Genomic DNA, 13,462 nt, shown 5'->3' on the forward strand with positions numbered 1-13,462 from the left:
GTTTATCATGTACAATATAGTATACTGAATGTCCTCTTCCACATGATGACAAAGGTATCCCAACTGTACCTGTCTACATGACAGGATGTATGATTGCCTCGAAGAGCATCCGGACTGTTTTAGGCATATGATAGCTATGTGATTAATCCAACCTGGTCTCACCAGAATACGTGAAATGACCACGACTCCTTAACACCGCATTACGTGGTGGAGTCACAGACTCTACAGTTACGTGCACCGCGGAAACAGCCCCAATGTAAAGTGAATGAGGCTCCTTTGTCATGGTGGACACACACATTTCTACAACCTCCGGCAGTGAGCTTTCTACTCTATAAACCGTTTTTCAAATCTACTTTATAGCTTGTTTTATTTTAATTCATAATCATTTTTATTTTTCGTCAGAATGTATTATGGTGCATTAGTTACGAATTTGTGTTCTCTATAAACAGTGCATTGTGTGTAATACAACTGTGATTTTTTGAAATTAGTTTCAAAAACCACTCCCCGCACATCGGAATGACGAAGGTTACTGACTGTATTTCCAATGCTTTTTGTTTAATAGTAATAATAATCATTTTTATTATAACAACAATGAACCAGAGGAAGATTCCGTCGTTACCACGGCTTGACGGCAATGTGACGTCACACACACTTCTTACCCACAATCACCTCACTTTCATTAAAACCCTTCTCTTGCGTTTTGGGTCAAAAGTGACCGAATGACTTTTATTTTAATCATAAATATTGTGTTTTTCATCCAATTGCCTCAATATCTTATTTTATCCTCTTTTATCCTTTAATCAATAACAATAATCCACAGCTCCTCTCTCTGCTCCAGAGGATTTAAAATATATATATCCCAATGCCACAAAAATGCATCAGTGACGTGGTTGAAATCTTGTCTCCAGAAAACAAAAAACTGAAACAAGCGGTATCAGTGACTGTGTGTATGATGTGGCTCTAAGCAGTAACATGGACACATGTGCTCTTAACCTCTGACTGATTGGCCACCCCTGCATTAGGAGGTTACATTACTCTCTCTCTTCTCTTGATCGCCCTCTCTCTCTTCTCTCTCTCTCTTCATCATATGAGTTTTTGTCACTTCATGCCCTCAAGAGGCATTTTGTTTAATTATTAATGCTTAATTCTTTGTCATTTTTCAATCTACCAGATGTTTTCCTACGTGTGTCATGAAAAATTATGTCTCAGGAATGTAGGGTTTGGGAATTATGGCAGTTTAAAAAAGATATATGAAGGCAAATTACAAGATTTCCTACCCTCTAGCTGTGACATCACGCACTCTAGTTAATGTTACAATCTGAAGAAAGCCTCTGTACGAAGGTCTGAACAATGTTTAATATATCTAAAAGTAAGAATCAGATTTAAAAGTTGTGTTATACGAATAATGTCAGAAAGATGTGTAACATTTTAAAGTTGGAACGAGGTTTCTGAGTGAAAGTATGAAGAACAGTAAGCTGTTGAAGTCGCATGAAGATTTGTTGAAGTCTGAAGATTTTCTCTGTTGACTTACATGTTAAAACAATTATGAATTATGGGATGTATCTCTGGAATTATGAAAGTTATGAATGAAAAAAGTAATGGCCTGTGATTGGCGACTGAGCTGAACGTTTTGATGTTTGAATGGAGTTTCTGCGATGTTCAATGCGGGAGGAGAAGAATAACATATAGTCCAACTAAAATATGACAGAAAAGGTGGGAGGAAGATCAGAAATCAGACATAACAAAGATCTATACAGAAAGTAACAGACGGGAGGGGATCATCACTAGACTCAGATTGGATCATACAGGATTAAACGGAACAATGTTTTTAAAGGGAAAAAGCAAAGTTGAAGAATGCAGGGGGTGTGGATGAAAGAAAATGTGGAACACATCATATTACACTGTAACATGTACACAACATAGAGGGAACAACTAAGAGACATGGTCAGAGAGGCAGGAAGGGAGTGGAGCCTGATGGGGATACTGGGAATAGAAGGTGAGGGGGTAATAGAGGCAGGAAGGGAGTGGAGCCTGATGGGGACACTGGGAACAGAAGGTGAGGGGCTAAGAGCTGCCAGGAAGGGAGAGGAGCCTGATGGGGATACTGGGAATAGAAGGTGAGGGGGTAATAGAGGCAGGAAGGGAGTGGAGCCTGATGGAGACACTGGGAACAGAAGGTGAGGGGGTGAGAGCAAGCCCCCAGGAAGTGCGCCGGACTCAGATGAAAATATTCGTGGTGGCCAAACGGCGGAACTACACTTCCGTTTGGTTGCCAGGTCCGGAAACACTTTTTCCCATTGACTTACATGGGGAAAGAGTGGTCTGTAAATCGTTGGATACATTTTTTTAAACTAAATAAACAACCCAGTATGAACACTTGTATAGCCCTTATTAAAAACATTCGTTCCTCAAGTTGTAAAAATGTGCTAATAACGTTATTCTGAGAGTTATTTCCCTCTGCATTATGAACGTGCATCCAACCCACGGGACAGCGCCGCCCGGCACGTTCATGTTAGGTGTTCAGCATGGTCCAGACCAATCAGAGCACACTGTGCTCATAGGGAAGGTGGGGGCTGGAGGTATTGGAGCTACAACGAGCCGTTAAAGTAGGGTGACCAGATGTCCCGCTTTGCGCGGGACTGCACAGCATTTTCCCGACTTTTGGTGCGTCCCGCAAATTGAGACGATGTCCCGCATATTTCATTTTGATTGGCTAAAACGCTTTTCTTTAAAATCAGATTCATCCAATGGCTGTTGAGAAAGCAGGGAAGGCTATCAGCAGGGGGCTGTGTTTGCTGTCAATTAAACTGTAACACACGGCGGGTGCTGGTCAAGTGTTAACCAATGAGAGTAACTCACTCACACACCCCCTGCCAAACAACGAACGCAGGCGACGCAGCAGGTTATGGAAAATTGAGGAAACTGAAACTACAGCTAAGAAGAAAAGAAGATGCACATACAACAAAGACTGGGAAGACACTTACCCGTGGGTGAAGTCAGTGCCGGGCGACTCTCAGAGTTTTTTGCAATCTTTGCAAGAGTCATTTTTTAAATTTCACATGGCAGTGAATACGACGTCAAAAGACACAGAGAATGCGATTCTGACAAGAAACGTGTCGCTCAAAAAGAGACATCCCAATCTATGGAGACATTCATACTCAAACCAAAAAAGTATGGCTACTCAGACAAGGTAACAGCAGCAGAAATAACCAGTGTTTACCATACAGTGCAACACTCCCATTCATACCGGTCAAATGACTGGTAACAAGCTAGCGCCGACCATTTTTCCAGACTCTGAGATAGTAACGAAAATGTCATGTGGTCGTACAAAAGCAGCGTCCATAATAACAGATGTGCTTGCCCCTGCCTCTGTGGAGAGTTGTTTGACAGAGTCAAAGACACCAGTGGTTCTAGGTGACAAAATAGCCCACACACTGTGTGGGGGCCCACCTTCTGTTGCTGTGATGGACAAAACTGAAAGCTATTTTATTTGATGTATTATTATGTTTCTGTTCCCTCCTGGTCAGTGTTGGTTTTATTGTATCTATTAATTTATGTTGTGCCTACTTGTACAGGTAATACACTAGTTGAATTAAGAAGATGCATTTCTAAACACTTGAAGTGAATAATGCCTGTTGCCTTGGTTAGCCTTAGTTTACTATTCTTTATTAAAAAACTGCATTTTGACTTCACTTTCTGCTCAGTTGTTATATATTTGTTACGTTTTTTTTCTCCGGGGGTTGGGGGGTGCTGTTGAGAGGGTGTCCCACACAACCATACTCCTTGTCCCACATTTGGTTTGTTGGGATCTGGTCACCCTACGTTAAAGGCAGAAAGTGAAATTCAGTGAATACACGTAGTTTACAGAGATGCTGTACGAGAAACCAATGTGAGTTGCGTTTATCTTTACCCATGGATGCACAATAAGAACGGACCCATATCGTCTTACTGCCATCCCACGGAGCTGTAATAATGGATATATTGCACATGTTTGCTGTAATTCATTATTATACATTGGGAACAGAAGGTGAGGGGGTAAGAGCTACCAGGAAGGGAGTGGAGCCTGATGGGAACACTGGGAACAGAAGCTGAGGGGGTAAGAGTTACCATGAAGGCCATTATTAAGTATTTGAGTGAAACAGGATTGATTGGAAGAATTTAAAACAACGTAAACAACACAATGGTATAATTCCACAAGTGGTGATAGGATGATATGGTGATACACACTCTTGTACAGTAGGTGGCGGTATGCACCTGAAAGCTGAAGAAGAACCGAGAAGAAGAAGAAGAAGAAGAAGAAGAACCAGAACCAGAACCAGAACCTGGATCCATGCGGCGTCTCGTCGCTACGGTTCTCTCTCTCTCTGTGTTCCTGAGAAAGTGTGTGTGAGCTCCAGCTCTACTGATCCATCGTCTGTGTGTCTGGATAAACCTCCGAATGGACTGTGTGCTCTTTTTTCTGGAGCGTTTACCTCGGACTACAGGAGCTAGCTTAGCATGCTAGCTGGAAACACGTTAGCAACACTCGTCAGATTGAGAGTTTGATGCAGAGAGAAACGGTGTGTTTAACGGAGTCTGCAGGAAAAGCTGATCTAGGAAACATGAGTAAAGTCCAGATGCTGCTGTCGTTGAAGAAGCAGCGACTCACTGCTGCTAGTGAAGAGATATTTGCTCTGTTTGAACAAACAATAGCAGAGCTCGAGGAGGAGCTGTTTCTTTCCAAAGAGGAGAACAAGAGACTCCAGAAGCTTCTGGACGCTGTTTTACAGCCTCAGCTTCGGATCCACAGAGCAGGTCTGTTTCCTTTACCCTTAATTAACACTTTACACTCTTCAGTAGCACTTTATTATCACATGAATAACACTTTAGACCCTTTATCAGCACTTGCTGCAGGTAGCAGATCCTGAAGTAAAAGTACAAACACCACACTGTGAAAATACTCCATTACAAGTTAAAGTACTGCATTCATATCTTATTTAAGTTAAAGTATGTAAGTATTATTATACACATGTACTTTATTATAATAATTAAAATGTATTACGGAAGAGCAAACCTGCCAAAATAAATATATTTCAAAAAATACATACTGTGTAGTGATCACTTATTAACACATCATTCACACATGGAACTACAGGTTGGGGGTATTGTTTCCGCACGGACATATATGTTGTAACCTATATATTTATATATTATGTGTCCCCCTGGTTTCTTTCTCTTGTCTTCCTGGGCTGCGACCCAACAACATGTCCGTTTCTGCTGCTCATTAAAGCCAGCTACATACCTTCGATGCACCGCCTCCGACTCCTATCTCCCGGCACTACAACATTGAATAATATGCCATTTAATGTACTGATTTAAATATGACCCATGCATGTGGGCACTAGTTGGTTAAATGTGACATACATTGATACTTTAGCTTTAATGTGCTTCTTTATTCACCTTTTCTTTTTAAATGTGTAAAAGCAAATAAAAACAAATACTTTGGATTAATTCAATACATAATAATTCATAAAGAAATCAATGAATAAATATTAGGGATGCTCCGATCGATCGGCCGATACTCACTCTCTACCGATCGATCGAGCTCTCTAAAAATGCTGATCACGAGAGCCGATCGCATGACGTAAAATGATGACGTAAAATACACTTTTCTCAAAACAAGCTCGCCAAAATGGCTTCACCAGTCTGGCAGTATTTTAAGGTGTCGAAAAGGACAACAAAATAGCGGTAGCCTATGCAACGTGTGTGAAGCAGAAATCCTGCAACTCCACCCGCTGTGACGGACCGGTGAGTGAAACACACACAAAGAGTTACACCTAACACACTGACACAGCTATTTGATCTACCTCTGGAACAAGCTAAACTAGTTATACATATGTTTATTCTTCACTGTCAGGTCACTCATTACTGGATCAGAGAGCTGCATGAGATGCTGTCAGGAGAGGGAGAGAGAGCGCTTCTGCTCATTTCTCCCGTGTTATTATCCACAGTTAATGTAAACTTGAATAATGTACTTCATTTGAATGTAATAATTATGTTGTTTGTGGAAGCTCCAGTGAATGAGCCCCATTAACTGAGTTTTCAACATCACTTTAAATGGAAGATCCCCATAGGCCCCGCCCACTCGATCGGATCAGCGATCGGTATTGGCCGATACTGATTCCGGCGATTGGCGATCAGCCCCAAAGTTGGCGATCGGAGCATCCCTAATAAATATGTTCAATAATTTGAACACAATAATAAATTAAATCTAAATCTAATCTAAAATGTTACTTGATAAAGAATAGGGGAACTAGTACAAAGGTCATTAAGTAATTAAAACATTAATATAAATTAAATGTAAAATCTCATCAATCAATTATTGCCAACCTGTATTTATAATATATTCTGTATAATATACAATATATATATTTTTAGAGAGATATACACTAGTATTAGACACAGTCGAAAGTTTGGACAACAGCTGAGAAACCATCTGGAGTGTGCTAGAATTTGAAAATACACAACCGGAAAAATCTGCCACTTCCTTACAGAGCCCCTCCCCCAACACACACAAACGCGCACATGACCAATGAGGGCACGAGATAAGTTTGTGCACAGATGGAAGGCTGACAGGCAGGTAGGCCATCCAGTTACTTTAGCCGGCTCAGATGATTGGTCGTGCTTTTTACAGTACTACGGCTTCCACAGATGACGTTTTATGATTTTTTTTTTTTGTCAAAGCACTTAAAATATTCATTGCTATCGGGATGTTAAGAGCATTCCATGGAATATAACAAGTGTATCTCGAGCTGGTTTCTCAAACGTACCTACCCCACCTTTAACCAGTTAAGCCCGAAGGTCCCCCCAGTGGAGCCCTCCCACAGTTTTTTTTTTCTCACATGTCTCAGGGCTTCTTAACATTTATGAAACTATTAATGTTTCATACCCTTTTAAAGGTAAGAAACTCCGCTAACTGACAATAAGAACAATTGTTAGCTAAAAAAAACACAAGAGTAATACCAAGCCTTTGAATTAGCATTGAGCGAAAAAATGCTAACTAATGCTAACGCTTTTTTACACACAACACACGGTAGAAATGCCCTTATTACTATCTTAACAGCACAAACAAGATATACGATTTAAAGCTGAGACTCCACAGATTCCACACATGTAATGTCATCACTGTAAGACCTCGAATTCCTGGAGCTATCAGCCAGAAAAGAGAAAGTAAACAACATCCGGTTCCAAAAATATTACAATAATTACGTCTTACCTTTTTTGATTTGTGATCAAAAGTTGTGTTCAACGGAATAAAAACGCATCTCAAGGTTAATCCAATGTCTTTGTGTCACGTAGAATGTTTTACTGATAATCAATCATCATATTTATGGCAATATCCTCGGTATAAAGTATTGCCGTCCAGGCTTGCACTTTCAGATATCCTTAGTTTGCTTCTCTATTACGTCCGCTATGGTAATGTTTACGTAGATTTGGGAACTGCCCATCGATTCTATTGGTTCTGATGGTTAAGAAAAAGGTGTAAATCACACAAATCGACCAATGGGTTCCAGAGATATGGTCCTGCGCAAAGTATAAAGAATGCCAGCCAGCGTGACAACATTACGCAGCCCACTTCATTTATTGTTTACAGCGTAAAGAAGCAGGTATTGCAGCAGGACTATGCTGAAAGCTCTGCACCTCCATGTACGGTCGCTTCTCTTTACTAAATTGAGTGGTTCTTGCTATAATATGGATTACAACAGCAATCAAATAGGGCTTTCCACTGTGCACTAACTCTCCCTCTGCACAACACAACTGATGGTCTCAAACACATTCAGAAGGCAAGTCATTCCACACATTGACTCTTGACAAGGCACATGTGTTAATAGAAAATTATTCCAGGTAACGACCTCATGAAGCTGACTGAGAGAAGCCAAGAGTGAGCAAAGCTGTCATCAAGGCAAAAGGGGCTACTTTTGAAGTATCTAAAATAAAAATCATATTCTTGATTTTTTTTTTAACACTTTTGTTAACTAGATAATTCCATATGTGTTCTTTCATAGTTGTGATGTCTTCAGTGTTAATCTACAAAGTAGAAACACATTAAAATAAACAAAAAACATTGAATGAGAAGGCGTTCAACCTTTTGACAGGTACTGTTTATAAAAAACACACATATTTGAACATTTAGCAGGTTCCCTCATCTATAATCATTTATACAAGCGCAACTTTGAACATGTACAGCAGTAAAATGCAACATATACAATGATCAAGAAACAACATAAATTAAACACTGACAGGGAACATTTTACTGCACCATCATTACTGTTACATAGGAAGGTGCTGTCAAATGTTCTGTTAATACTTGCATACTTTTACTTAAATAAGGTTTGAATGCAGGATTTTAATTTGTAACAGTATTTTCATTCTATACTGTAGGCGTAGTGTATCTGTGAACGATCCCAAATACAATTCCTTGTTTACATTGCGGCTAGTGCTACGCCAGAAGAAAAAACCCTTTTACATTTTGAACTGGAAGTGGAAAGGGTCTGGGCTACATGAGGTGACTTGAGCCAACAAAAATACACAATAGGTGGGACTAAGAAAGATAATGTGAAAAGGCATTAATTAGGGGCTGCAAAATGTCTCCCATTGTAATAGGGGTGTAACGGTTCACAAACATTTCGGTTCGGTACGTACCTCGGTTTTTAGGTCACGGTTCGGTACGTTTTCGGTACAGCAGAAACAATTATCACAAAACATAACATATTTTTTTTTAATTATTATTAAGCTGTGAATAATGTATTCACTCAAATAAATACAAAATAAAATAAACATTAAGGTGCAGCATTTCGATGAACTGAATTAATCTGTATTTGAACTTTACTGTACTCGTACTCACAAAACATAAACTATTAGTTTTGGGTTTTTAATTATTATTAAACTATGAATATTCACTCAAATAAATACAAAATATAATAAAATAAACATTAAGGTGCAGCATTTCGATGAACTGAAATAATCTGTATTTGAACTGTACTACCTAAGCAGCCAGTTTGACATTAGGACTTGCTTGTCATTGTATTTTCATGTTTTTTTAAAGAAAAAGTGCGAGTGGTGGAGGCTTAAATGCTAGTGGGAGTTGGGTTTGCACTTCAGTCTTTTGGTACCGGTGATATTCACGTTCGGGTGAAGCCTTTTCAAATGAGTGTGCAAGTTTGATGTATTGCCAGCCGGGTAAACCAATTTTAGTTGAACAATGCCGACAAACAGCTTTGGTTCGGTCCACCTGTCTTTATCCGTCATCCTTGTACGTAACTGCGAAACCAAAATGTTCCCAAACCGGAGACTTCAATGATGCTGGAGGATTTTCAAGCTCAACTTTATCTGCGTTCGCCATTTCGACAGTTCCTCAAATTACTGACTACATTTGAATGCATCCCTCTGACCAGCTCTCATAGTATGCCTCTCGTCCAATGAAATTACTTGCTCGCTCTGAGGCGTTGAACACAATGTGAGCAAATTACTCTGAATGCTGCGACGCAGCACCTGAGATTACTTCCAAAAAGTTGTTGACGTTCTCAATTGTTTACGTTTAACGTTATATTCGTTCGGTACACACGTGTACTGAACCGAAGGGCCCGTACCGAATAATTTCGGTACGTGTACCGTTACACCCCTACATTGTAATGGTGATGAGATTTTTAAATGCTAACAGTTAACAGTTTGTTCTGGCTGTGTTTCCCGTTTCCTGCAGACGTCCAGCAGCTGCTGGTGGTTAAAGAAGAGCTTCTCCATGACCAGCAGGAGTGGAACACCAGTCTGGACCAGGAGGACCCAGAGCCCCCCGCACACATTAAGCTGGAACAGGAGGGAGAGCAGCTTCAGGAGCTGGAGGAGGCTGATATCACCAAGTCCACTTTCACTCCTGGCCCTGTGAAGAGTGAAGATGATGAAGAGAAACCTCAGTCCTCTCAGCCTCATCAAAGACAAACTGCACACATGGAAACAGAAGCTGATGGAAATGACTGTCGAGGACCAGAACAAGCCAGGAACTCAGATCCAGAGAGCAGTTTACAACCAAAGACTGAGGACCACACTGAAGACTCTTCTGAACCTGATACTGGAGACGCTTCTGAACCTGACACTGGAGACGCTTCTGAACCTGACACTGGAGACGCTTCTGAACCTGACACTGGAGACTCTTCTGAACCTGACACTGAAGACAGTGCTGATTGGAAAGAGACCAGAGAACCTGCATCAGGCTCAAACTCACTTAAAAATAGACATGAATCTGTCAGTGATCCACAACGTAGTGCTGAAAAGAAACCATTCAGCTGCTCAGTCTGTACGAAAGCTTTTCCACATAGTAGAAATGTAAAGGCGCACATGAGAATCCACACAGGAGAGAAACCATTCAGCTGTACAGTCTGTAAGAAAGTCTTTTCATATAGTGGACAGTTAAAGACACACATGAGAGTCCACACAGGAGAGAAACCATTCACATGTACAGTCTGTAAGAAAGCTTTTTCACATGGTGGAAGTTTAAAGGAGCACATGATAATCCACACAGAGAGATACCACACAGCTGCTCAGTCTGTAAGAAAGTTTTTTCACGGAGTGCACATTTAAAGTCACACATGAGAGTCCACACAGGAGAGAAACCATTCAGCTGTACAGTCTGTAAGAAAGCTTTTTCACAGAAAGGAAGTTTAAAGGAGCACATGATAATCCACACAGGAGAGATTCCACAAAGCTGCTCAGTCTGTAAGAAAGCTTTTGCACACAGTGGAAATTTAAAGGAACACATGAAAGTCCACACAGGAGAGAAACCACACAGCTGCTCAGTCTGTAAGAAAGCTTTTTCACGGAGTGGAAGTTTAAAAGACCACATGATAATCCACACAGGAGATAAACCATTCAGCTGCTCAGTCTGTAAGAAAGCTTTTTTTCAGAGTGCAAATTTAAAGTCACACATGAGAGTCCACACAGGAGAGAAACCATTCAGCTGTACAGTCTGTAAGAAAGCTTTTTCACATAGTGGACATTTAAAGATACACATGAGAATCCACACAGGAGAGGAAAAATAGATCTGCAAAGTTTGTGACAAAAGATTTAAATGGCGTAATCGTTTAAAAAGACCAAGTGTGTTGGTAAGGGAATACATTTGTCTATTTTGTATCCTGATGACCTAATGCCGTTACATATAATACGTTACTCCCTAAGCCTGATTTCACCCACCTGCAACCAATTCACTAATAATCACAAATGTTCATTTCTTTGACTCCTTGACTCGACTATTTTTTGTTTAATAATTGTTACATCTCCTCAGGACCAAGTTCCTGTGTCCTGCCTTTCACCTGCTGATCACCCACTGCTCATTTAAGGCTGACTCACCTTTACAAGGGACCAGCTAGTCTTAGTGTCGTAATGCTAACGTTTTGTAAAGTGATGCTAGACCAACAACGTGCTGTTGGGTTGTGTGCTCTCTGCAGGACGGTGTCTGTACTCAAAGATTGTTTATGAAATGAGAGCTTCATTCTGTTTTTGTTGTCTAAACAACGCCAACAGAGCAATACTGCAAAAGGCGGCTCATTTTCAGAGCCTGAAGGCTCTATAGCATGGGTCGGCAACAGGCGGCCCGCGGGCCATTGTTGGCCCGCCAGCAATACTATTTGGCCCATAATTTTGAGAATCAAAAATAAAATATTAATAGTTTTTTTTTTTTTACAACATAGGACCGACAGTCGCACATCAGGGTTTCCGTTAGCCGGTAATTACCGGTTTTTATCTGGTAAAATTAATTAAAAACCGGTAAATTCAAAAACCTGCTGGTCAACATGTCTGGTAATAATTAGGGATGCTCCGATCGATCGGCCGCCAGTCATTATCGGCTGATATTCACTCTTAATAGTTTGATCGGTGCTCTCTATAAAGGCCGATCAGGAGAGCTGGATCTGATCGATATGGACATAAACGCGAGTGAAGTGTAACCAGACGGAGAGAGAGATCAGATCAGCTGCAGCATAATCACCTGAAGCCCCGCCCACTGTTTAGCGCGCTGCATGAGAAACTGACGGGCTGTCAGGAGAGAGGGAGGATCCGTTTCTCCCGTGTTATTATCCAAAGTTAATGTAAACTTTTGAATAATGAACTTCATCTACTACAAGTAGTTTGTTTGAATGTAATAATTATGTTGTTTGTTGTTTGTGGAATCATTTATTGAAAAATTATTATGGGAGGGGAGGAAGCGGCGCTGTGGAAGAGCAGAGTGGCGAGGGAGAGCTGTCATCTTCCCTTTACAAGCTTCAAACATGTATTTATTGTGTGATTTTGGAAATAAAACTTTCATATTCTGAAGGCCAAGACTTTGTTTATTTTAAAATCAAACAAAACACCCGAACCCCGAAAAACTATTTTTTTACGCAAATCCATGTTTATTTTGAAATGAGCCGTTGCGACTTCCGACTGATTTCGATAGAGCGGGTCACATAAGGCAAATGTGTGGTTGTGGGGAACCAGGTCAATTAAAGTACTTATTTAACTATTAAATACATTGAGTTTGAGTAAAATACTTGGTTAGGTTACTGATTAATTTAGGTTATAATATATTAAATTGCAAAGCAAAACATGCTGTAATTGATTTATTTTGTCCTTTGATATTTTTTAAATGTTTTCAAGATGAAAGAATCCTAATGTGTCCTTGAAAAGTTGAAATAAAGAAAAGGAAAAAGGATTCCAGTTGTCCATGCGTCCTCTGTTGCCCCTCAAGCCTCTCAAATGTGGGCAAACACTCAAATAAATGCCAAAAACCCAGAGAACTTGACAATACTTATGAGAATAAAAGTATATTAAATAACACTGCTACCTAGTTAGTAACTCTACTTTACTCAGTGGAGGCTCGTCCATTGAGGAAAGGGAGGACCATCCTCCTTAAAATGTCAGAGAAAAATAAACTTTGAAGAGAACAATAAATACAGCTCAATTTAAAAGATAAGTCTATTAAAATACAGATAATAGCCCTGGCTTTGGGGCGCTGCGCCCTCTTACCAAAATCAATTCCTTGAATTATAGGCTTTGATTATGTTCTGGCCCGCCATCTTGTGGCTCAGCAAAAAATTGGCCCAAGGCCAAACTTACTTGCCTACCCCTGCTCTATAGCCTTCAGGCTCTGAAAATGATCAGGGATAGAGCTAGAAAAAAACTCCAAAAACCTGAATAGAGCTAGAAGATAGCAAAGCCAAGAAAGACCCAGACAGGAAGGAGCCAAAAGAGTTTGTATTTTTATTTTTTAATATTCATGCTCTTCTCTTAACATATTAGAACTTCCTATCTCAACATGCATCCTTTTATGCATTCAAAAAACCTTACATTGTTGCTGCCAATTATTGAGATTGTTTCACAACTTTATCTTAAATAATTAGACTGTTGTCTTTACATATAGATTACATAGGATGAACAACACGATCCACTCTGCGTG

The 13,462-nt window shown here is 40.2% G+C and overlaps 1 protein-coding gene across 1 annotated transcript; it reads left to right on the top strand.

Annotated features, from left to right (window-relative positions):
• The first annotated feature begins 4,658 nt into the window (after positions 1-4,658).
• LOC117460752 (oocyte zinc finger protein XlCOF19-like) lies at positions 4,659-11,274 on the top strand. The gene is made up of 2 exons (XM_071206033.1): positions 4,659-4,794; positions 9,740-11,274. Exon 2 carries the CDS (start codon positions 9,985-9,987, stop codon positions 10,612-10,614), a length of 630 nt encoding a protein of 209 aa, XP_071062134.1. The 5' UTR covers positions 4,659-4,794; positions 9,740-9,984; the 3' UTR covers positions 10,615-11,274.
• The last annotated feature ends 2,188 nt before the right edge of the window (positions 11,275-13,462 follow it).

The sequence above is a fragment of the Pseudochaenichthys georgianus genome, chromosome 16 (genome assembly GCF_902827115.2).
Source record: "Pseudochaenichthys georgianus chromosome 16, fPseGeo1.2, whole genome shotgun sequence".
In the NCBI taxonomy this organism is placed as follows: domain Eukaryota; kingdom Metazoa; phylum Chordata; class Actinopteri; order Perciformes; family Channichthyidae; genus Pseudochaenichthys; species Pseudochaenichthys georgianus.

Bases quoted from the DNA above. Each gene is read 5' to 3' on its own strand.
- LOC117460752 (XM_071206033.1), top strand. From the start codon at position 9,985: ATGGAAACAGAAGCTGATGGAAATGACTGTCGAGGACCAGAACAAGCC.